The sequence below is a fragment of the Pezoporus wallicus genome, unplaced genomic scaffold (genome assembly GCF_028554395.1).
Source record: "Pezoporus wallicus isolate ANWC-B61680 ecotype Strahan unplaced genomic scaffold, APGP_CSIRO_Pwel_v1 contig_6732, whole genome shotgun sequence".
Taxonomy (NCBI): domain Eukaryota; kingdom Metazoa; phylum Chordata; class Aves; order Psittaciformes; family Psittacidae; genus Pezoporus; species Pezoporus wallicus.
The window spans coordinates 3,512,836-3,533,962 of NW_026638638.1; the positions used below are offsets into that span (position 1 = coordinate 3,512,836).

At 40.3% G+C, this 21,127-nt stretch overlaps 1 protein-coding gene and 1 long non-coding RNA gene across 4 annotated transcripts in view; one reads left to right on the top strand and one right to left on the bottom strand.

Moving 5' to 3' along the window:
• TTN (titin) overlaps positions 1-20,390 on the top strand; it is a 253,429-nt gene extending 233,039 nt beyond the window's left edge. For all 3 annotated transcript variants that reach the window (XM_057411684.1, XM_057411685.1, XM_057411686.1), the window contains 23 exons: positions 18-2,084; positions 2,187-2,489; positions 2,571-2,876; positions 2,970-3,260; positions 3,380-3,679; positions 3,799-4,104; positions 4,339-4,644; positions 4,743-5,024; positions 5,305-5,898; positions 6,011-6,298; positions 6,389-6,688; positions 7,144-7,446; positions 7,734-8,036; positions 8,164-8,748; positions 8,885-9,190; positions 9,279-9,578; positions 9,813-10,388; positions 10,481-10,786; positions 10,878-11,471; positions 11,593-17,540; positions 17,628-17,781; positions 18,700-18,993; positions 19,116-20,390. In XM_057411684.1, coding sequence (XP_057267667.1) covers positions 18-2,084; positions 2,187-2,489; positions 2,571-2,876; positions 2,970-3,260; positions 3,380-3,679; positions 3,799-4,104; positions 4,339-4,644; positions 4,743-5,024; positions 5,305-5,898; positions 6,011-6,298; positions 6,389-6,688; positions 7,144-7,446; positions 7,734-8,036; positions 8,164-8,748; positions 8,885-9,190; positions 9,279-9,578; positions 9,813-10,388; positions 10,481-10,786; positions 10,878-11,471; positions 11,593-17,540; positions 17,628-17,781; positions 18,700-18,993; positions 19,116-19,414 — 15,311 coding nt within the window. In that variant the 3' untranslated portion in view covers positions 19,415-20,390. The remainder of the gene's footprint in view (positions 1-17; positions 2,085-2,186; positions 2,490-2,570; positions 2,877-2,969; positions 3,261-3,379; positions 3,680-3,798; positions 4,105-4,338; positions 4,645-4,742; positions 5,025-5,304; positions 5,899-6,010; positions 6,299-6,388; positions 6,689-7,143; positions 7,447-7,733; positions 8,037-8,163; positions 8,749-8,884; positions 9,191-9,278; positions 9,579-9,812; positions 10,389-10,480; positions 10,787-10,877; positions 11,472-11,592; positions 17,541-17,627; positions 17,782-18,699; positions 18,994-19,115) is intronic.
• On the bottom strand, positions 9,299-19,267 carry LOC130600403 (uncharacterized). Its single transcript, XR_008972448.1, has 2 exons — positions 18,500-19,267; positions 9,299-9,420 (listed from the first exon to the last, which is right to left on the bottom strand). It is a non-coding gene; the product is annotated as an uncharacterized LOC130600403 (long non-coding RNA).
• Positions 20,391-21,127: the final 737 nt, after the last annotated feature.

Below are 21,127 nucleotides of genomic sequence, written 5' to 3' on the forward strand. Positions count from 1 at the left end.
CATTTTTCTCTCTTTAGCTATCCCTGATGCACCAGGAACTCCAGAGCCTACCAACGTAACAGGAGATAGTATCACACTCACTTGGACAAGACCAGCATCAGATGGCGGAAGCGAGATAAATGAGTATATTCTAGAAAGGAGAGAAAAGAAGAGCATGCGCTGGGTTAAAGTATCCAGTAAGAGGCCTATTACTGAGAACAGATACAGAGTAACAGGCCTAATGGAAGGCAATGAGTACGAGTTCCATGTCATGGCTGAAAACGCTGCAGGAGTTGGACCTCCAAGTGATGTTTCAAAACTGGTTAAATGTAGAGAACCAGTCAGCCCACCAAGTGCTCCTAATGTTGTCAAGGTGACAGATACATCAAAGACTAGTATAAGCTTGGAGTGGACCAAGCCAGTATTTGATGGAGGCATGGAAATAATTGGATACATCATTGAGATGTGCAAAGCTGATCTCGAATCATGGCAGAAGGTCAATGCAGAGACTGTTCTTGCTACTAAATATACTGTCGTTGATTTGGAGGCAGGAGAACACTATAAATTCAGAGTTAGTGCTGTCAATGGTGCTGGCAAAGGAGAAAGTTGTGAAATTCCTGCTTCGGTCCAAACTGTGGACAGGCTTTCTGCACCTGAAATTGATATTGATGCAAACTTCAAGCAGACTCATATTGTAAGAGCAGGTGCAAGCATTCGTCTATTTATTGCCTTCTCTGGAAGACCTGTTCCTACTGCTGTGTGGTCCAAAGCAGATGCTAATCTCAGCTTGCGTGCTGACATTCAAACAACTGATTCATTCAGTACATTGACTGTGGAGGAATGCAATAGAAATGATTCTGGCAAGTATGTCTTTACTGTGGAAAACAACAGTGGAAGTAAGTCTATTACATTTACTGTCAAGGTTTTGGACACACCTGGTCCACCTGGTCCTATTACGTTTAAAGATGTGACTCGAGGATCTATAACTTTAATGTGGGATGCTCCTGTTCTGGATGGAGGTTCACGTATCCATCACTACATTGTGGAAAAACGAGAAGCAAGCCGTCGTAGCTGGCAAGTGGTGAGTTCAAAATGCACTCGACAAATCTTTAAGGTCACCGATCTGTCAGAAGGCGTGCCATATTTCTACCGAGTGTCAGCAGAAAATGAATACGGTGTAGGTGAACCCTGTGAATTAACAGAACCAGTTGTAGCCACAGAAGAACCTGCTCCACCTAAGAGACTAGATATTGTTGATACAACCAAATCTTCTGTAGTTTTAGCTTGGCTTAAACCTGATCATGATGGTGGTAGCCGTGTTACTGGATACCTTCTCGAAATGAAACAAAAAGGATCTGACTCATGGATTGCAGCTGGGCAAACTAAACAACTTACTTTCACTGTTGAAGGCCTTGTGGAGAACACTGAATATGAGTTCCGGGTCAAGGCAAGAAATGATGCTGGCTACAGTGCACCGAGAGAAGCTTTCTCTTCTGTTATTATTAAGGAGCCACAGATTGAACCAACAGCAGATCTCAGTGAAATAAGCAGACAGCTCATAACATGCAAGGCTGGAAGCACCTTTACTATTGACATACCCATCAGTGGGCGCCCAGCTCCAAAAGTGACATGGAAACTTGAGGAGATGCGGCTGAAGGAAACTGAGAGAGTGACTATCAAGACAACAAAAGACAGAACCACACTGACTGTAAAGGACAGTATGAGAGGTGACTCTGGTAAATACTACCTCACACTTGAAAACACTGCTGGTGTGAAAACATTCGCTGTCACAGTGGTAGTCATAGGAAGGCCAGGTCCCGTCACTGGCCCAATTGAAATATCATCTGTCTCTGCTGAATCCTGTGTGTTGACCTGGAAAGAACCTGAAGATGATGGTGGCAGTGAGATTACAAACTACATTGTAGAAAAACGTGAATCTGGCACAACAGCATGGCAGCTGGTAAATTCCAGTGTGAAGCGTACACAAGTCAAAGTCGCTCATCTCACAAAATACCAGGAGTACAGTTTTCGAGTAAGCTCAGAAAACAGATTTTGTGTTAGCAAACCCCTTGAATCAAAAACGATAGTTGCTGAGCATCCATTCGGTAAGTGAAACATTTCAAAATCTGTCCTTTTCCTCTGACTGAAGTATTTGTAACAACTAACATTTTCCTCCCCTCTCCATCATTTTTTTTTTTTTTTTTTAGTCCCACCAAGCCCACCTTCTAGGCCAGAAGTCTATTCTGTGTCTGCAACTGCCATGGCCATTCGCTGGGAGGAGCCCTATCATGATGGTGGCAGCAAAGTCATTGGATATTGGGTTGAAAAGAAGGAACGCAACACTATCCTTTGGGTGAAGGAGAACAAAGTGCCATGCTGTGAATGCAACTACAAAGTCATGGGATTGGTGGAAGGCCTAGAATATCAATTCAGAACATATGCTTTAAATGCTGCAGGTGTTAGCAAAGCTAGTGAAGCTTCTAGACCTGTAGTGGCTCAAAATCCAGTTGGTAAGTATTACTTTTAGGGTTATGTTGTTATTTAAGCTAAAATAGAATTCCATTTCTCACTTTTCTGTTTTGTTCCTCCAGATCCACCAGGGAGACCAGAAGTAACAGACGTCACCAGATCTACAGTGTCACTGAGCTGGTCAGCACCCCTTTATGATGGTGGAAGCAAAATTATCGGATATATTATAGAGCGCAAACCATATAATGAATCTGGTGATGGACGCTGGCTGAAATGCAATTATACCATTGTCTCAGAAAACTCTTTTACGGTGACAGCTCTTAGTGAAGATGAAGCATACGAATTCCGTGTACTAGCAAAGAATGCTGCTGGTGTGATTAGCAAAGGATCTGAATCGACTGGTGCTGTCATTTGCAGAGATGAATACTGTAAGATATATTCACTTGGGACAATTAAAACGATAATGTTCTATTTTTAGTACTGTCATGTAATTTGTTTTAATCTCCTTTTCCTTATGACAGCACCACCAAAGGCTGAACTTGATGCCAGACTGCAGGGAGAAGTTGTGACCATCAGGGCTGGATCAGATCTTGTTCTCGATGCAGCCATTGGTGGGAAACCAGAACCAAAAGTCTTCTGGTCCAAAGGTGATAGGGAATTGGATCTATGTGAAAAGATATCTCTGCAATATACCAGCAAACGAGCCATCGCAATTATCAAGTTCTGTGACAGAAGTGACAGTGGAAAATATACTCTAACAGTTAAAAATGCCAGTGGGATGAAACAAATTTCTGTAATTGTTAAAGTGCTTGGTATGTATCCCATAATTAATATTTATACTTAGTATACTAAAAGCCCACATTCTTTTAAATAAAAGTGAGATGCTTTTCCTTAGCTGTTAACAGCAATACTTACTTTCATCTCTACCCAGATTCACCAGGGCCATGCGCAGGCAAAATCACAGTTAGCAGAGTAACAGAAGAGAAATGTACTCTGGCATGGAACATTCCTGAGGAAGACGGAGGAGCACAAATCACTCACTATATTGTAGAAAGGCGTGAAACCAGCAGACTTCATTGGGTTATTGTTGAGGCTGAATGCCAGACTTTATCATATGTGGTAACAAAACTTATTAAAAATAATGAATACATCTTCCGTGTGAGAGCTGTCAATAAATATGGACCAGGTGTTCCACTTGAAACAGAACCTGTGATTGCCAGGAATGCTTTCAGTGAGTATTAGTACCTTCCATTCTATGTGAGAATTTGTGGAATATTTCTCACAGTTAAAAAATTTGTTAAATAATAATTATTTTTTCAACCTCTTTTTTTAAAAAAAAAAACAAAACAGCTATCCCATCACAGCCTGGTGCTCCTGAAGAAGTGAGTGTTGGCAAAGAACATATCATTATTCAGTGGACAAAACCAGAATCTGATGGTGGCAATGAGATTAAGGACTATCTTGTCGACAAACGTGAAAGGAAAAGTCTGCGCTGGACACGGGTGAACAGAGATTACACAGTTTATGATACCAGACTGAAAGTCACGGGTCTTATGGAAGGCAGCCAGTACCAGTTCCGTGTCACTGCAGTGAATGCTGCTGGGAACAGTGAGCCTAGTGAAGCTTCGCAATACATGCTATGTAAAGAACCATCGTGTAAGTTACCACATTTAAAACATATTTACTTATAATAATGGAACATAAAACCACATTGACTCTTTGACTAGATATCCAAAACCACATATGATCTCACTGAACTAGTTAGAATTAAACTAATAAACTTAAAAGCAGTTATAGCTAATTTTAAATGCATTTAGCTGTTTAGAAATTGATTTTTACTGTAACATGTTTCCTGCACCAATGTAAAATGCATTTTCTTTTTTTTCACAGATACTCCTGCACAACCTTCAGCTCCAAGAGTCGTGGATACTACTAAGCACAGCATAAGTTTAGCATGGTCAAAGCCCACATATGACGGTGGTGCTGACATCTTAGGCTATGTTCTTGAAATGAAAGAAGAAGGTACTGAACAGTGGTATCGACCACATACAACTGCCACTCTGAGGAATGCTGAGTTCACTGTGACTGGTCTTAAAACAAGCCAGAAATACCAATTTAGAGTTGCTGCTACAAATGTGAATGGTATGAGTGAATTCAGTGAATCATCAGCAGAAATAGAACCTGTGGAAAGAATAGGTAATTTGAAAACAATGTATATTTTAAGAAATAATTATATTTTCCTTTAGAACTTCTAAAAGATTAATTAATTCCATATTTCTTACACTCTTCATCAGAAATACCTGAACTTGAACTTGCTGAGGACCTGAAGAAGACAGTCACAGTCAGAGCTGGTGGTTCCCTGCGCCTAATGGTCTCTGTATCTGGCAGACCTGCTCCTGTAATCACATGGAGCAAGCAGGGTGTTGACCTTGTAAGTCGAGCTATTATTGATACTACAGACAGCTACACTCTTCTTGTTGTGGATAAAGTTAATCGGTATGATGCTGGAAAGTACGTCATTGAGGCTGAAAATCAATCAGGAAAAAAATCTGCAACTATTTCTGTAAGAGTGTATGGTAAGTACTGTTACAATTGTATATGGGCATTTCATCACTCATAGTGCACATTGCTCAAGAATCATTCATTTCCAAAAGAAGTTTAAATATCATGAAAATGCTTGGGAAGTCAGAGAAACAATCTAATCCAAAGGGAAATGCATAGTTTCTAAAGCTGTGCTAGTTTATAAATCAAATGCCAGAGCTGGGTTTTTTTTTATGCAGAAGCAGTGACTGTAAAAGGAAAGAATCCAAAAGGAAGAAAAAAATCTGTTTTTTTTTTGTTGTTTGTTTGTTTTAGATACACCTGGTCCGCCAGCTTCAGTGAGAATTAAAGAAGTATCAAAAGATTCTGTGACACTTACTTGGGATATTCCAACCATTGATGGTGGAGCCCCAGTCAACAATTACATAATTGAGAAACGTGAAGCTTCCATGAGAGCTTACAAGACTGTCACTACCAAATGCAGCAAGACATTTTATAGAGTTACTGGACTTCTAGAAGGAGCTTTGTATTATTTCAGAGTACTACCAGAAAATATTTATGGCATTGGTGAACCTTGTGAAACATCTGATGCAGTACTAGTATCCGATGTCCCCATGGTACCACAAAAACTTGAAGTGATTGACACCACTAAATCAACTGTTACTCTTGCATGGGAGAAACCATCCCATGATGGTGGCAGCAGGTTGACTGGCTATGTTATTGAGGCCAGCAAAGCTGGAACAGAAAGATGGTTGAAGGTAGTGACACTGAAGCCTACTGTCTACGAGCATACAATTATCTCTCTCAATGAAGGTGAACAGTATTTGTTCAGGGTCAGAGCACAGAATCAGAAGGGAGTGTCAGAACCACGAGAGATTGTCACAGCAGTGACAGTACAAGACCAAAAAGGTAGGTATCTACTGTTAAAAAAAACCACCAAAAAACCAGGGTGAAGCTTATATGAAATAAATGTAATATTTATAAAATGGATGTTTAAATTCTCATTATTTTCTTTTCTAAGTTCTACCAACAATTGACTTCTCTGGAATACCTCAGAAGACAATTCATGTACCTGCTGGCAAGCCCATTGAATTAGCTATTCCAATTGAAGGACGACCACCTCCAGCTGCATCTTGGTTCTTTGCTGGTTCTAAATTAAAAGAATCAGAACGCATCAAAGTGGAGACTGCTGCAAAAATGACTAAATTAACTGTGCGTGAGACCACCATACATGACACTGGAGAGTATACACTTGAACTAAAGAACACAACTGGAACAGTTACAGATACGATAAAGGTTATAATCCTCGGTAAGGGTTTATGAAAATAATTGTCCATGCTCTTACTCCATCTGAACTTTGTTACATCAGCAATATGATTCCTTTTCTCCACTTTTCTAGACAAACCTGGACCACCTGTTGGACCTATCCGAATTGATGAAGTTGATGCAAATTATGTAACCATTTCCTGGGAGCCACCTGAACTAGATGGGGGAGCTACCCTGAGTGGCTATGTGGTAGAGCAGCGTGATGCTCACCGTCCTGGATGGCTGCCAGTTTCAGAGTCAGTAACCAGGACAACGTTTAAGTTCACAAGACTTGTTGAAGGTGCAGAATACGTGTTCCGCGTGGCTGCTACAAACCGCTTTGGAATTGGATCTTACCTGCAGTCTGAAATTATAGAATGCAAGAGCAGAATCCGTAAGTCTGACTTCGCTTATTTTCTATCTTTAAAAATAAAAATATGTATTTAAATGGGCTTCTATATCCATGCATAGATATTTTTTTTCTAGATGTTACTGTTTCTTTTGCCAGATAGATAAAATGGTACATTATGATGAACAGTATTCTTCTTATCTTTCCTGGGAAGAAAAAAAAGATATCCGTAAATCTATATAGATTTTATAAATGCACAGAACCTGGATGATAAACTTGAATTTTCTGCCCAGGTCTACCATTAGCCTTGAAAAATTTCTTTACCCTGTTACAGAAAACAATACTTCACTGACCTATTTTGTAAAGTACTTTGATATCTGCTGATAAAATGATTTTGATAGGACATCAATATTACACTGTCATTCACAGTATGTTGCATATCGTTAATGTGTAGAATCATTTGATGCTTTCTTCAGTAATCCTGTGTTATGTTTTTACAGGTATTCCTGGTCCTCCTGGCACTCCAGAAGTGTTTGATATCTCTAGAGATGGCATGACATTAACTTGGTATCCTCCAGAAGATGATGGTGACTCACAGATTACTGGCTATATTGTGGAACGCAAAGAAGTTAGAGCAGATAGATGGATCCGTGTAAATAAAGTTCCAGTCACTATGACTCGTTACCGCTCCACTGGCTTGGTTGAAGGATTAGAATACGAACACCGAGTCACTGCAATCAATGCCAGAGGCACTGGGAAACCCAGCCGTCCTTCTAAGTCTGCTGTTGCCAGAGATCCAATTGGTAAGTGATTTTCTACATAGATTAAGCACACTCTGGCAGAAGGGAATGATACTAGTAAAAGTTACTCTTTTTTTTTTTTCCCCCTAATTTGGAAATTTATCTGTATTAACAAATCAGATTCTGACTGGAGAAGACCAAGAAAATATTAGTAAAAAACTTTCATTCTAAGTTTTCCTGCATAAATCCAATAGATGTAATACAGATCGTATGTTGCAAGTTAGCATTTGTTGCATCTTTTAAACATTCATTAACAAGATCCCACTCTCCCATCTGATCTTCTCTTATAGCTCCTCCAGGTAAACCACAGAATCCAAGAGTAACTGATACTACAAGAACATCTGTCTCCCTGGCTTGGAGTCCACCAGAAGATGAAGGTGGTTCTAAAGTTACTGGCTACTTAATTGAGATGCAGAAGGTTGATCAATTTGAATGGACCAAATGCAATACCACACCAACCAAGATTCGTGAATACACCTTAACACATTTACCTCAGGGTGCAGAGTACAGATTCCGTGTACTAGCCTGTAATGCTGGTGGACCAGGAGAACCTGCTGATGTGCCAGGAACTGTCAAAATAACAGAAATGCTTGGTAAGACACTTCAAGTCTTAACTCTCATTGAAATTTGTCCTAAAAAAATCTTTGCCTAAGCAGGCATGATTTCATCTGGAAAACAGACGTAGCATGAGATGTTATTTTTGTTTGGTTTTTTTTATAGAATATCCTGACTATGAACTTGATGAAAAATACCAGGAAGGTCTCATGGTGAGACAAGGTGGAGTTATCAGGCTTACAATACCCATTAAAGGTAAACCCATCCCAATATGCAAATGGACTAAAGAAGGACATGACATCAGCAAGAGGGCCATGATTGCGACTTCTGACACTCACACAGAACTTGTGATCAAAGATGCAGAAAGAGAAGACTCAGGCACCTATGATTTGGCACTTGAAAACAAGTGTGGCAAAAAAGCTGTGTATATTAAAGTCAGAGTGATTGGCATTCCAAATCCACCAGAAGGGCCACTTGAGTATGATGATATACAAGCTCGTTCCGTCAGAGTTAGCTGGAGACCTCCCACAGATGATGGTGGTGCTGATATCCTAGGTTACATTGTTGAGAGACGAGAAGTACCGAAGACTGCCTGGTACACTGTTGACTCTAGAGTGAAAGGGACATCACTAGTGGTGAAAGGGCTAAAAGAAAATGTGGAATATCACTTCCGTGTTTCTGCTGAAAACCATTTTGGTATTAGCAAATCTCTCAAATCTGAAGAACCAGCAGTGCCAAAGACACCTCTAAGTAAGTCCCCTTTTATATACTTTTAAAAATGATTTTTAATTACTACATTGTGGTTCTAAAAGTGAAATAGTATATGCAAATGCTTTTTATTCTATGGCATTATTATTTCTATTATTTTTGTTACAATTACAAACAGATCCTCCAGAGCCTCCAAACAACCCACCTGAAGTGCTTGATGTTACAAAGAGTTCTGTCAACTTGTCCTGGGCCAGACCTAAAGATGATGGTGGTTCCCGTGTAACTGGCTACTACATTGAACGTAAAGAGACATCTACAGAAAAATGGGTCCGGCATAATAAGACACAGATTACCACTACAATGTACACAGTCACAGGACTTGTTCCAGATGCTGAATATCAATTCCGTATCATTGCTCAAAATGACATTGGTGAAAGTGAAGCAAGTCCTCCTTCTGAACCAGTTGTATGCAAGGATCCATTTGGTAAGAAAATGTTTGCATTAACAGATCTTCTGAAGAGCAGCTTAGTGACCTTTAAAGAGGAATTTATTTTCTGTATCTTACTTTTTAGACAAACCAAGCCAGCCTGGAGAAATTGAGATCACTTCTATATTAAAGGACAGCATTACATTAGAATGGGAAAGACCTGAAAGTGATGGTGGCAAAGAGATCCTTGGCTATTGGGTTGAATATCGCCAGTCTGGAGAAAGCACCTGGAAAAAATGCAATAAAGAACGCATCAAGGACAGGCAGTTTACAGTAGGAGGTTTACTCGAGGCTACAGAATATGAGTTCCGTGTTTTTGCAGAAAATCAGACTGGCCTCAGCAGACCTCGAAGGACTGCTATGGCAGTGAAAACTAAATTAACATGTAAGCAAAACCATATTGTCTTATTTCCTGTGATGTTGTGATTTGCTGTGTCATAAACCACAGTGCTGCTGCACTTAACAAGCTGCCTATTTATTTTACATGCTATTTGCCCACAAAGCACAGTCTTTCTAGTATATGACACACAAGTGTAAATGAAAAGTAATTCCCAGTAATACAGTAATAGAGGAAAATTTCATAGTAATCTTAATTATTTTAAAATTTTCTTTGTTGTAGCTGGAGAAGCACCCGCCATCAAAAAAGAAATGCAGGATGTTACAACTAAACTGGGTGAAGCAGCTCAGCTGACATGCCAGATTGTTGGGAGACCTTTGCCTGATATTAAATGGTATCGCTTTGGCAAAGAACTGGTGCAAAGCCGAAAATACAAAATGTCATCTGATGGTCGCAATCATACTCTGACAGTAATGACAGATGAACAGGAGGATGAAGGTCTCTACACCTGTATGGCTACTAATGATGTTGGGGAAATTGAAACTAGTGGCAAGCTATTATTGCAGGCTCCTCCTCAGTTCCACCCTGGCTTCCCGTTGAAAGAGAAGTACTATGCAGGTGCAGGTGGCACCCTCCGCCTTCATGTTGTGTATATTGGCCGACCAGTACCAGCAATAACTTGGTTCCACGGCAACAAACCTTTGAGAGGATCAGAAACAGTTACTATTGAGAACACAGAGCATTATACTCATCTTGCGATTAAGAATGTCCAGCACAAGGCTCATGCTGGGAAATACAAAGTGCAACTCAGTAACACATTTGGAACTGTTGACACAGTACTTAATGTGGAAATACAAGGTAATTAATTCTATTTTCAGTATTTTTGTGGAGTATTTTCTCAAATATTTACTGGCAAAATAACTGAAAATTACATGCTTTTTCTTTTACAGATAAGCCAGATAAACCAGTAGGGCCAATTGTTATAGAGTCTATACTGAAGAATTCTGTGGTGATAAGCTGGCAACCACCGGAGGATGATGGAGGTGCTATGATAACCAGTTATATCATAGAGAAACGTGAAGCCAAGGAAGGAGCAGAATGGCAACTTGTATCTTCAAGCATTTCAGGCACAACCTGTAGAATTATTAACCTAACTGAAAATGCAGGCTATTATTTCCGTGTTTCTGCTCAGAACACATATGGCATTAGTGAAGCACTGGAGGTTTCATCAGTTGTTGTTATGAAGCCTCCATTTGGTAAGTCGATGACAAAATATCAGTTTCTGTGTGCCCCTCTAATTACAAAGGTAAGCTCACTTTTGTTTTTGCACTTTTTCATTCTTTACAGAAAAACCAGGACCACCAGGTCAGCCAGCAGTAAGTGCTGTCACAAAGGATTCTTGTGTTGTCTCATGGAAGCCACCTGCAAGTGATGGCGGTGCAAAGATTAGAACTTACTATCTCGAGAAGCGTGAGAAAAAACAGAACAAGTGGATTTCTGTTACAACAGATGAAATTCGTGAAACAGTCTATTCTGTGAAAGACCTTATTGAAGGTCTGGAATACGAGTTCCGCGTCAAATGTGAAAATCTTGGCGGTGAAAGTGAGTGGAGTGAGGTATCACAACCAGTCACTCCAAAATCTGATGTACCAATTAAAGCTCCACATTTCAAGGAAGAACTAAGGAATTTGAATGTGAAATTCCAAGCTAATGCCACATTTGTCTGCAAAGTCACTGGTCATCCTAAACCAATTGTCAAGTGGTACAGACAGGGCAAAGAAATCATGCCAGATGGTGAAAAGATCAAGATACAGGAATTCAAGGGTGGATATCACCAGCTAGTTATCACAAATGTAACAGATGATGATGCCACAGTATATCAAGTTAGAGCTACCAACCAAGGAGGATCTGTGTCTGGGACTGCCTCTTTGGATGTTGAAGGTGAATGAAGGGTCTCTATTCCTAAGTGAAAACTTTATTAAGCTTTGAATATTTAGACTGCTGGTGCTCTTCTCATGTGCTTTTGGTCATGTGTTGTTTTTTCTTTCTCTTTCTATTCCAGTTCCTGCAAAGATTCACTTGCCCAAAAATCTGGAAGGCATGGGAGCTGTTCATGCCCTCCGAGGGGAAGTAGTGAGCATCAAGATTCCATTCAGTGGCAAGCCAACCCCTGTGATCACATGGCAGAAGGGACAAGACCTCATTGATACTAATGGACACTACCAAGTCATTGTTACGCGATCATTCACATCTCTTGTTTTCCCAAATGGTGTTGACAGAAAAGATGCAGGGTTTTACATTGTTTGTGCCAAAAATAGATTTGGAATCGACCAAAAAACAGTTGAATTAGATGTAGCTGATGTGCCTGATCCACCAAGAGGTTTGAAGGTAACTGACATTTCAAGGGACTCGGTTAATTTAACCTGGAATGAACCAGCTACTGATGGTGGAAGCAGAATCATAAACTACATTATTGAGAAACGTGCTACAACAGCAGAGCAATGGATTCGTGTTGCACAGGCTCGTGATACACGGTACACAGTGGTGAACCTGTTTGGCAAAACCACCTACCAGTTCCGTGTAATTGCAGAAAACAAGTTTGGCCAAAGCCAGCCTTCTGAACCTACTGATCCAATTATAACAAAAGAAGATAAGACCAGGGTAACGAACTATGATGAAGAAGTTGATGAGACCAGGGAAGTCACCACAGATAAAGCAGCTCACTATTCTACAAAGGAACTCTATAACAGATACATGATTGCAGAAGAGCTTGGACGTGGGCAGTTTGGCATTGTACACCGCTGTGTTGAAGCGGTTTCAAAGAAGACTTACCTGGCTAAGTTTGTCAAAGTAAAGGGTGCTGACCAAGTTTTGGTAAAGAAAGAAATTTCCATTCTTAACATTGCTAGGCACCGAAATATCCTGTATCTTCATGAATCATTTGAGAGCCTAGAAGAATTGGTCATGATCTTTGAATTCATTTCTGGAGTTGACATCTTTGAAAGAATCAGCACAGCTTCATTTGAACTTAATGAAAGAGAAATAGTAAGTTATGTACGCCAGGTCTGCGATGCACTAGAATTTTTGCATCGCCATACCATTGGACATTTTGATATTAAGCCAGACAACATTATTTATGTCACAAGAAGAAGCTCTGCAGTTAAAATTGTTGAATTTGGTCAAGCCAGACAACTGAAGCCTGGAGACAGCTTTAGGCTCCAGTTCACCTCTCCTGAATATTATGCACCTGAAGTACATCATCATGATTTAGTCAGTACAGCCACTGACATGTGGTCAGTTGGTGCTCTAACATACATACTTCTCAGTGGCATCAATCCTTTCATTGCTGAAACAAACCAACAAGTTATTGAAAATATTCTGAATGCTGAATACAACTTTGATGATGAAGCATTCAAAGACATAAGCATTGAGGCCATGGACTTTATCGATCGCCTACTAGTAAAGGAAAGAAAAGCTCGGATGACAGCTGCTGAAGCGCTTAATCATGTATGGCTAAAACAGCAAACAGAAAAGACCAGCACTAAAGTCATCAAGACCTTGAGGCACAGGCGTTACTACCAAACTCTAGTAAAGAAGGAGTGGAATACAGTTGTTTCAGTTGCCCGTATTTCCTGTGGAGGTGCAATTAGATCTCAGAAAGGCATAACAGTGGCTAAAGTTAAAGTTGCACCAATAGACATTGGTCCCAGCACTGGGCAGATAAAGCATGCTGTTGTGGAAGAAGGAGGGCATGCCAAATATGTATGTAGGATTGAAAATTATGATCAGTCCACACAAGTCACATGGTACTTTGGTATGAGGCAATTAGAAAGCAATGAGAAATATGAAATCAAATATGAAGAAGGTGTGGCAACTATGTATGTCAAAGATGTCTCTAAATCTGATGATGGTACCTACAGATGCAAGGTAGTAAATGACTATGGAGAAGACAGCTCTTACGCAGAACTTTTTGTTAAAGGTGTGAGAGAAATTTCTGAGCACTACAGATGCAGAACTGTTAGGAAAGTGAAACGACGGGTTGATACTATGAGACTATTAGAACGTCCACCAGAATTCACCTTGCCTTTGTACAACCGTACTGCATACATTGGAGAAAATGTCAGGTTTGGAGTAACTATAACAGTTCACCCAGAACCTCGCGTAACCTGGTTCAAATCAGGCCAGAAAATCAAACCTGGTGATGATGATAGGAAGTATACTTTTGAATCAGATAAAGGTCTTTATCAACTCGTGATCAATAATGTCACTGAAGAGGATGATGCTGAATACAGTATTGTGGCACGCAATAAGTATGGTGAAGACAGCTGCAAAGCTAAGCTGACTGTGATTCCACATCCACCTCCAGCAGATGCCACACTAAGGCCAATGTTTAAAAGACTGCTGGCAAACGCTGAATGTCAAGAAGGCCAAAATGTCAGTTTTGAGATCAGGGTATCTGGTGTACCAAAACCAACTCTGAAATGGGAGAAAGATGGTCAACCTCTATCCTTTGGTCCTAACTTTGATATAATTCATGAAGGTTTAGATTATTATGCTTTGCATATCAGAGATACTTTACCTGAAGACAGTGGTTATTACAGAGTTACTGCCACAAACAGTGCTGGATCTACAAGCTGCCAGGCTTATCTAAAAGTTGAACGCCTGAAATATGTCAAGCGTGAGTATAAGTCTGAAGAAGAGCGGGAAAAGCATGTACAAAGGCAAATTGACAAGACCTTACGAATGGCAGAGATCCTTTCTGGTGCTGAAGCTGTTCCACTGACACAAACTGCACAAGAGGCTCTCAGAGAAGCTGCTATCTTATATAAACCAGCTGTTAGCACTAAGACTGTCAAAGGTGAATATGAAATTAAGAAAGAAGAAAAGAAGGAAGAAAGAAAACTTCGTATGCCCTATGAGGTCCCAGAGCCTCGCAAACATGCGCGCACTACTCTTGAGGAAGATCAGAACATTAAACACTTTGTGCCTCTGTCAGACATGAAGTGGTACAAGAGACTGCGAGACCAGTTCGAAATGCCAGGAAAAATTGAGAGAACTGTTCAGAAACGCCAGAAACGCATACGTCTTTCCAGGTGGGAGCAATTTTATGTGATGCCACTGCCACGTGTTTCTGATCAATATAAGCCTAAATGGCGCATACCAAAGCTAACACAAGATGATTTGGAAATTGTGAGACCAGCACGTCGGCATATCCCGTCTCCAGACTACGAGTATTACTATAGACCAAGAAGGCGATCACTTGGTGACTTGTCTGATGAAGAATTACTCCTGCCTATTGATGACTATTTAGCCATGAAAAGAACTGAAGAGGAAAGACTGCGCCTTGAAGAAGAGCTAGAGTTAGGCTTTTCTGCTTCCCCTCCAAGCAGAAGCCCTCCACGCTTTGAACTTTCTTCCCTTCGCTACTCTACTGAAACAGCACAGGTCAGTTCAGAGGAAGAAAGAAAAAGACAGCTGAGGTACTCAAGCTATCACATCCCAACTAAAGCTGAGACCAGTGCTAGCTATGCAGAGCTTCGTCAACGTCACGACAGGGCTGCCTACAGACCACCTAAACAAAAGCAAAGGATAATGGCTGAAAGAGAGGATGAAGAATTGCTCCGTCCTGTTGGCACTGCTCAACGACTCTCTGAATATAGGAGTGAGCTTGAATACATGGCAGAAGAGGAAAAGAGCAGACTCAGAAGAAGGAGGGAAAGAGAAATAACTGAGATTACATCAGAAGAAGAAGAAGAAATAGAAATGGTGCAACAGGTTCACAGGGAATTTTCACCTCCCTCTAGATTACTAAGGAGGAGAAGATCTCTTTCTCCAACTTACATTGAGTTGATGCGTCCTGTATCTGAATTAATACGGCCTCGCTCACGGCCTCCTGAAGAAAGTGAGAGGAGATCCCCGACACCAGAGAGAACTCGACCACGTTCACCTAGCCCAGTTTCTAGTGAAAGATCACTCTCTCGGTTTGAGAGGATGGCACGATTTGATATCTTTTCCAGATATGAGTCCATGAAATCTGCTTTGAAAACTCAGAAAACTATGGAAAGGAAATACGAAGTATTTACTCAACAGCCTTTCACCCTTGACCATGCTCCTCGCATTACCCTGAGAATGCGCTCACACCGCGTACCCTGTGGCCATAATACCAGGTTCATTCTAAATGTCCAGTCAAAACCAACTGCTGAAGTGAAGTGGTACCATAATGGTATTGAGCTCCAGCAGAGCAGTAAGATACATTTTACTAATACCAGTGGTGTATTAACTCTGGAGATTCTTGACTGCCACATTGACGACAGTGGAACATACCGGGCTGTATGCACAAACTACAAAGGGGAATGCTCTGATTATGCAACACTAGATGTTACTGGAGGAGATTACATTACATACTCTTCCCAGCGGAGAGATGAGGAAGTACCAAGGTCAATTTTACCTGACTTGACAAAAACAGAGGCATATGCAGTCTCCTCATTTAAGAAAGCAACTGCTACAGAAGCAAGTTCCTCAGTAAGAGAGGTTAAATCAGAAATGTCAGCAACAAGAGAATCACTCTTATCATATGAACACTATGCTGCTTCTGAAGAAAAACTCACAGCAGCTGAAGAAAAGTCATTGGAGGAAAGGACTGTACACAAGGCATTTAAAAGCACTCTACCTGCAACAATTCTTACAAAACCACGGTCAATCACAGTTTCTGAAGGGGAGACTGCAAGATTTTCCTGTGATGTCGATGGTGAACCAGCACCAATAATAACATGGTTCCGTGCAGGTCAACCCATTGTTTCTTCAAGGCGCTTCCAAGTAACACGAACACAGTACAAGTCTACTTTTGAAATTACTTCTGTCCAGATGTCCGATGAGGGAAGTTACACTGTTGTGGTGGAAAACGCCGAAGGAAGGCAGGAAGCACATTTCACTTTGACTATTCAAAGAACAAAAATTCCTGAAAAAGCTATTGCAGCACCTCCAACAGTCAAATCTCCCGAGCCTCGTGTAAAGTCTCCAGAACTAGTTAAGTCTCCGAAACGAGTAAAATCTCCTGAACCCATCAGCAGCCCCCCAAAAGCAAAGTCACCACCTGCAGACAAAACAGTACCAGCAGAGAAAGTACAATTACCAACTGCCTCTTCACCAAAGATAAAACAGCATCTGAAAGCAGAAACTCTTGGAGATGAGGTGAAGTTATCCTGTGCAGTTGAAAGCAGTGTTTTAAGTGTCAGAGAAGTGGCTTGGTATAAGGATGGCAAAAAACTAAAAGAAGACCATCATTTCAAGTTTCATTATGCAGCAGATGGCACCTATGAGCTCAAAATCCATGATCTCATGGAATCTGATAAAGGAGAATACACCTGTGAAATTACTGGGGAAGGAGGTGTTTCGAAAACTAACTTCCAGTTTACTGGCCAAGTATTTAAAAATATCCACTCCCAAGTAAGAGGTGTATCTGAAACTCACAAATCAGTTCAGAAAGAAAATGAGTTGCTTACAGTTTCTTCCCAGAAGAAATCAGCAGTGGCAACTGAAGAAAAAGCAGCCATTGAAGAAGTCATTAAGAAGTCAATTGTTACTGAAGATGTCAAACAACTGAAAGCAGAAATTAAAGCATCTTCAACTAAAATGACAGTGTCCGAAGGGCAGAAAGTGACATTGAAAGCCAACATTCCTGGTGCCTCTGAAGTAAAATGGATGCTGAATGGAATGGAGCTGAGAAATTCAGATGATTACAGATATGGTGTTTCTGGAAGTGATCACACACTAACTATCAAAAAGGCTAGTAGTAAAGATGAAGGTATCCTCACCTGTGAGGGCAAGACTGACGAAGGCATAATTAAATGCCAGTACGTTCTGACCTTCTCTAAGGAGCGATCCAACGAGCCAGCATTTATCATGCAGCCTAAGTCTCAAAATGTCAATGAAGGACAAGATGTATTGTTCACCTGTGAAGTTTCTGGGGATCCTTCTCCTGAAATTGAGTGGTTTAAGAATAATCAACCTGTAAGTATTTATTTAATATATCTACTAGAAAAATTAGAATTATTCATAAAACTGATCCTAATGAAAGCGTTCTTTTCCCCTCCACAGATTGCTGTTTCATCACACATCAGAGTAACGCGCTCTAAAAACATATATTCTCTTGAGATTCAAAATGCAGCAGTAAGTGACACCGGAAAATACACAGTCAAAGCAAAAAATTACCATGGGCAGTGTTCTGCTACAGCATCTTTGACTGTACTCCGTAAGTTCATTCTATGGGTCTTATGTTCAGACTAATCACAACTTTTTGCTGTCATGTGTCTACAAAAATTACTTATGATAAACAACACAGGTAATGTTGATTTAGGTATCTTAATGATTTCCTATTTATTTTGTATATTATCTACACAGAACTAAAACAGCATTAGAAATCTATAACATCCACAGAGGAGCACACAGATGCTCTATTACATCAACAAATGCATGTTAACGGAAGGCTATGAGCGTTTGTTCTAGGATGATTGTGTTAAGCCCTTGGTGCTGGCAATTACTCTTTCCTCATTCACTGACAGAACCTGTTCCAATAAAACGAAACAATTGCAGAGTTAAATTTTATGGTAATGTAACTGAACTGGGTTTAGCGTTTTATTTGCTGCACCATATCCCAGTTCCTAGCACCAAGGAGTTGCTATGATTTGCTTGTATGACTGTGCTTGGGTTTGGAGGAAAGCTGCAGTGATTGAGCTTTTTTGTTGCCTTTCATAGCTTCAGAGCAGTGCAGTGAAATACAGACTTTTTCTATATCATGCTTGTAAGAACTTGAACAATTTCCACAAACATGGACTGAACACACACAAATTCTCAATGTCTAATTCTAGTAATGGTTCTAACAGGAAATGCTCTGTGATAAACTGTTTCTTCATAAGCATGTTCTTCCTTCAAGCTTATACATCCTAGTAACTGTCCCATTTCCTACTTACCTATTTCAGTTATAAAATACTCTTTGCGATTTCGGCATCTTGAATCAAATTCTGTAAATAATACTATACTCCACTGCAGTTTTCCATGGAAAGCAAACTATGCTGTCTCTTCATTTCTGTAAAATTAACCATATAGAACTGCATGACTTTGTTAACATGACATTATTGGTTTTTCCTTCTGTCTTTGCAATGCTCCTCAGCTCTAATTGAAGAACCACCAAAAGAGGTAGTATTGAAGACAAGTGGCGACGCAAGCATGCACGAAAGTTTTTCTTCTCAGTCCTTTCAAATGGCTTCTTCTAAACAAGAGGCTTCATTCAGCAGTTTCAGCAGTAGCAGCATGACTGAAATGAAATTTGCCAGCATGTCTGCCAAAAGCATGTCCTCCATGAAAGAATCCTTTGTAGAGATGAGCTCCAGCAGTATTATGGGGAAATCTAGCATGGCTCAACTGGAGAGTTCAACTAGTAAAATGCTTAAATCAGGTCTGAGAGGTGAGCAATACAATTACTAGTAGATTTAGTGCTTCAGATATCCTGAAGTAGTCCTCAGAATAGACTTGCTGCATGGCCTAGTGGAAAGACTGACTTGGTATTTCTTCTCCTGTTTTGTAAAGGAGTACCACCCAAAATTGAAGCTCTTCCATCTGATATCAGCATTGATGAAGGAAAAGTTCTCACAGTATCTTGTGCCTTTTCGGGTGAACCAGCTCCTGAAATAACATGGTACTGCGGAGGGAGAAAAATTGCTAGTCAGGACCAGCAAGGCAGATTCCACATTGAAACAAGTGAAGATCTAACCACCCTGATCATCATGGATGTCCAGAAGAACGACGGTGGACTTTATACCCTGAATTTAGCAAATGAATTTGGTACCGATTCTGCCACTGTGAATATTAATATTCGATCAATTTAGAAAGCTTGATCTGTATAATTTACACTTGTCTTTTTACAAGTGATTCATATATGGACTGAAATATCTGATCTGTAAATATAAAAAAAAAATATTTTTGTACCTACCTGAATGAGACAAAGTCCAGAGCTATACATTATGACTTATAGTCATTATTGACCTAAGAATTTTAAACACTTTTTTTTCACTGACATGTACATACTGTATATAGCCGAAGTTAACGGTTATGAAGTTTTGTACCATTTATTTTATGACATTTTGAAACGTAACTTTTGGAACTAACAGTTGGCAGGAGAAAGTTTCCTAGCAAACGACTACCCTGCTCAACATTTAACTAATTTTTGCGCCTCAACTCATTGTTGATGTCTAAGAATGCCTCAACAGGTAGAGAGGCTCCCTGTTGAAGATTACCTACACCTAACAGATGATACTGTGCATAGTATTTCATACATGCACAAATATATATGTTGAATCAGAAATGTAAGGCATTGGTGATGTTTGCAATTACCCTCCTGTAAGCATTACTTTAATGTTTTACGTTGGATCTGATTAAGTCATAATTTCCATACCTGACTGACTATTTTTGGACAAAGTGCAAGCGGCCAGCACTTTGTTCACCCACCATCTGTGTACTGTTTCTGACACACTGACTGCCTGAATAGCTTTAGAAAAGTAACATCACCTGGCCATCCCCTTAATCAACAAAGCTATTGAGGTACTCAAGTGCAGCAGCAGTACCCTCTCGGAGGTTCGTAGGATGCAGTGATTGAGCGTGTGGTAGTATTAGACATCCTGTAGTCACTCCAGGGCAACTAAGCAATGAACCACAGTTTGAAAACAAACTGTTGTTACAACAACAAATATCCTGAGCACTTCAGTTTGCTTTAGTTTTCCTAATGTAGTAATAAATCTTGTTAGCTGTTGAACCTCCTTGAGATAGACTTGTTCATTTGAAATAAAGCATGCTTTCTGCACCATATTTCCTGCAAGTCCTTGGTTTTTATTTACTATGCTCCGTTTTTCCAGTTCCTGTACTACACTACAAGTTGCTGAAAGAAAATACAAGATAGCAGTACAGTTCTCCAGTGCAAACTAGGTAGCTAACTAGCTGTTGAAAATCCAGCCATCTATCAGAAACAGCCTGGCCACCACACGGAAGCCAGACTCAAAAAAATGTCAGACTAAGTTTCCATCATGGGCTTTTCATCAATGAAGGATAATTTCTAGCACATTCCTAAACATTATGCTGTTCTTATTATCCCTCTGTTCAGTGAATTTACAGGCCTTTCATTACATCCCGTATACATAAATTGCAAATCTCTCTTCTTTATAGCTGGTCTCTGCTGAAAGTGGTTTAAAAAAACTGCCTCCCGGAAACCTATTGCCTCCTTTTTTTGGCAGCTACAACTAGTACAGACCAATGACCCTAACTGCCCTGACCTAGAAGTTCTCACCTACCACAGGTGATGAAGGGTACATGCCCCATCAGTTCTCCATCCCTCAAGTCAGCTGACATACCTAGAGAAGCAAAGCCTGTTTTTGCATTCCTGGAAGGGAATCACAAATCCCATGAAGGCAGGGCACAATTTTGGTTATCTATGGGAAGAGTATCAAGTTCAAAGGAGCAACTCTGCTTCTAGAATTCATTCTGGTTAGTAGGAAAAGCTTGGGAGCAAATACACCCACAGCAATGCAACACTGCTTCAGGAGCTGCAA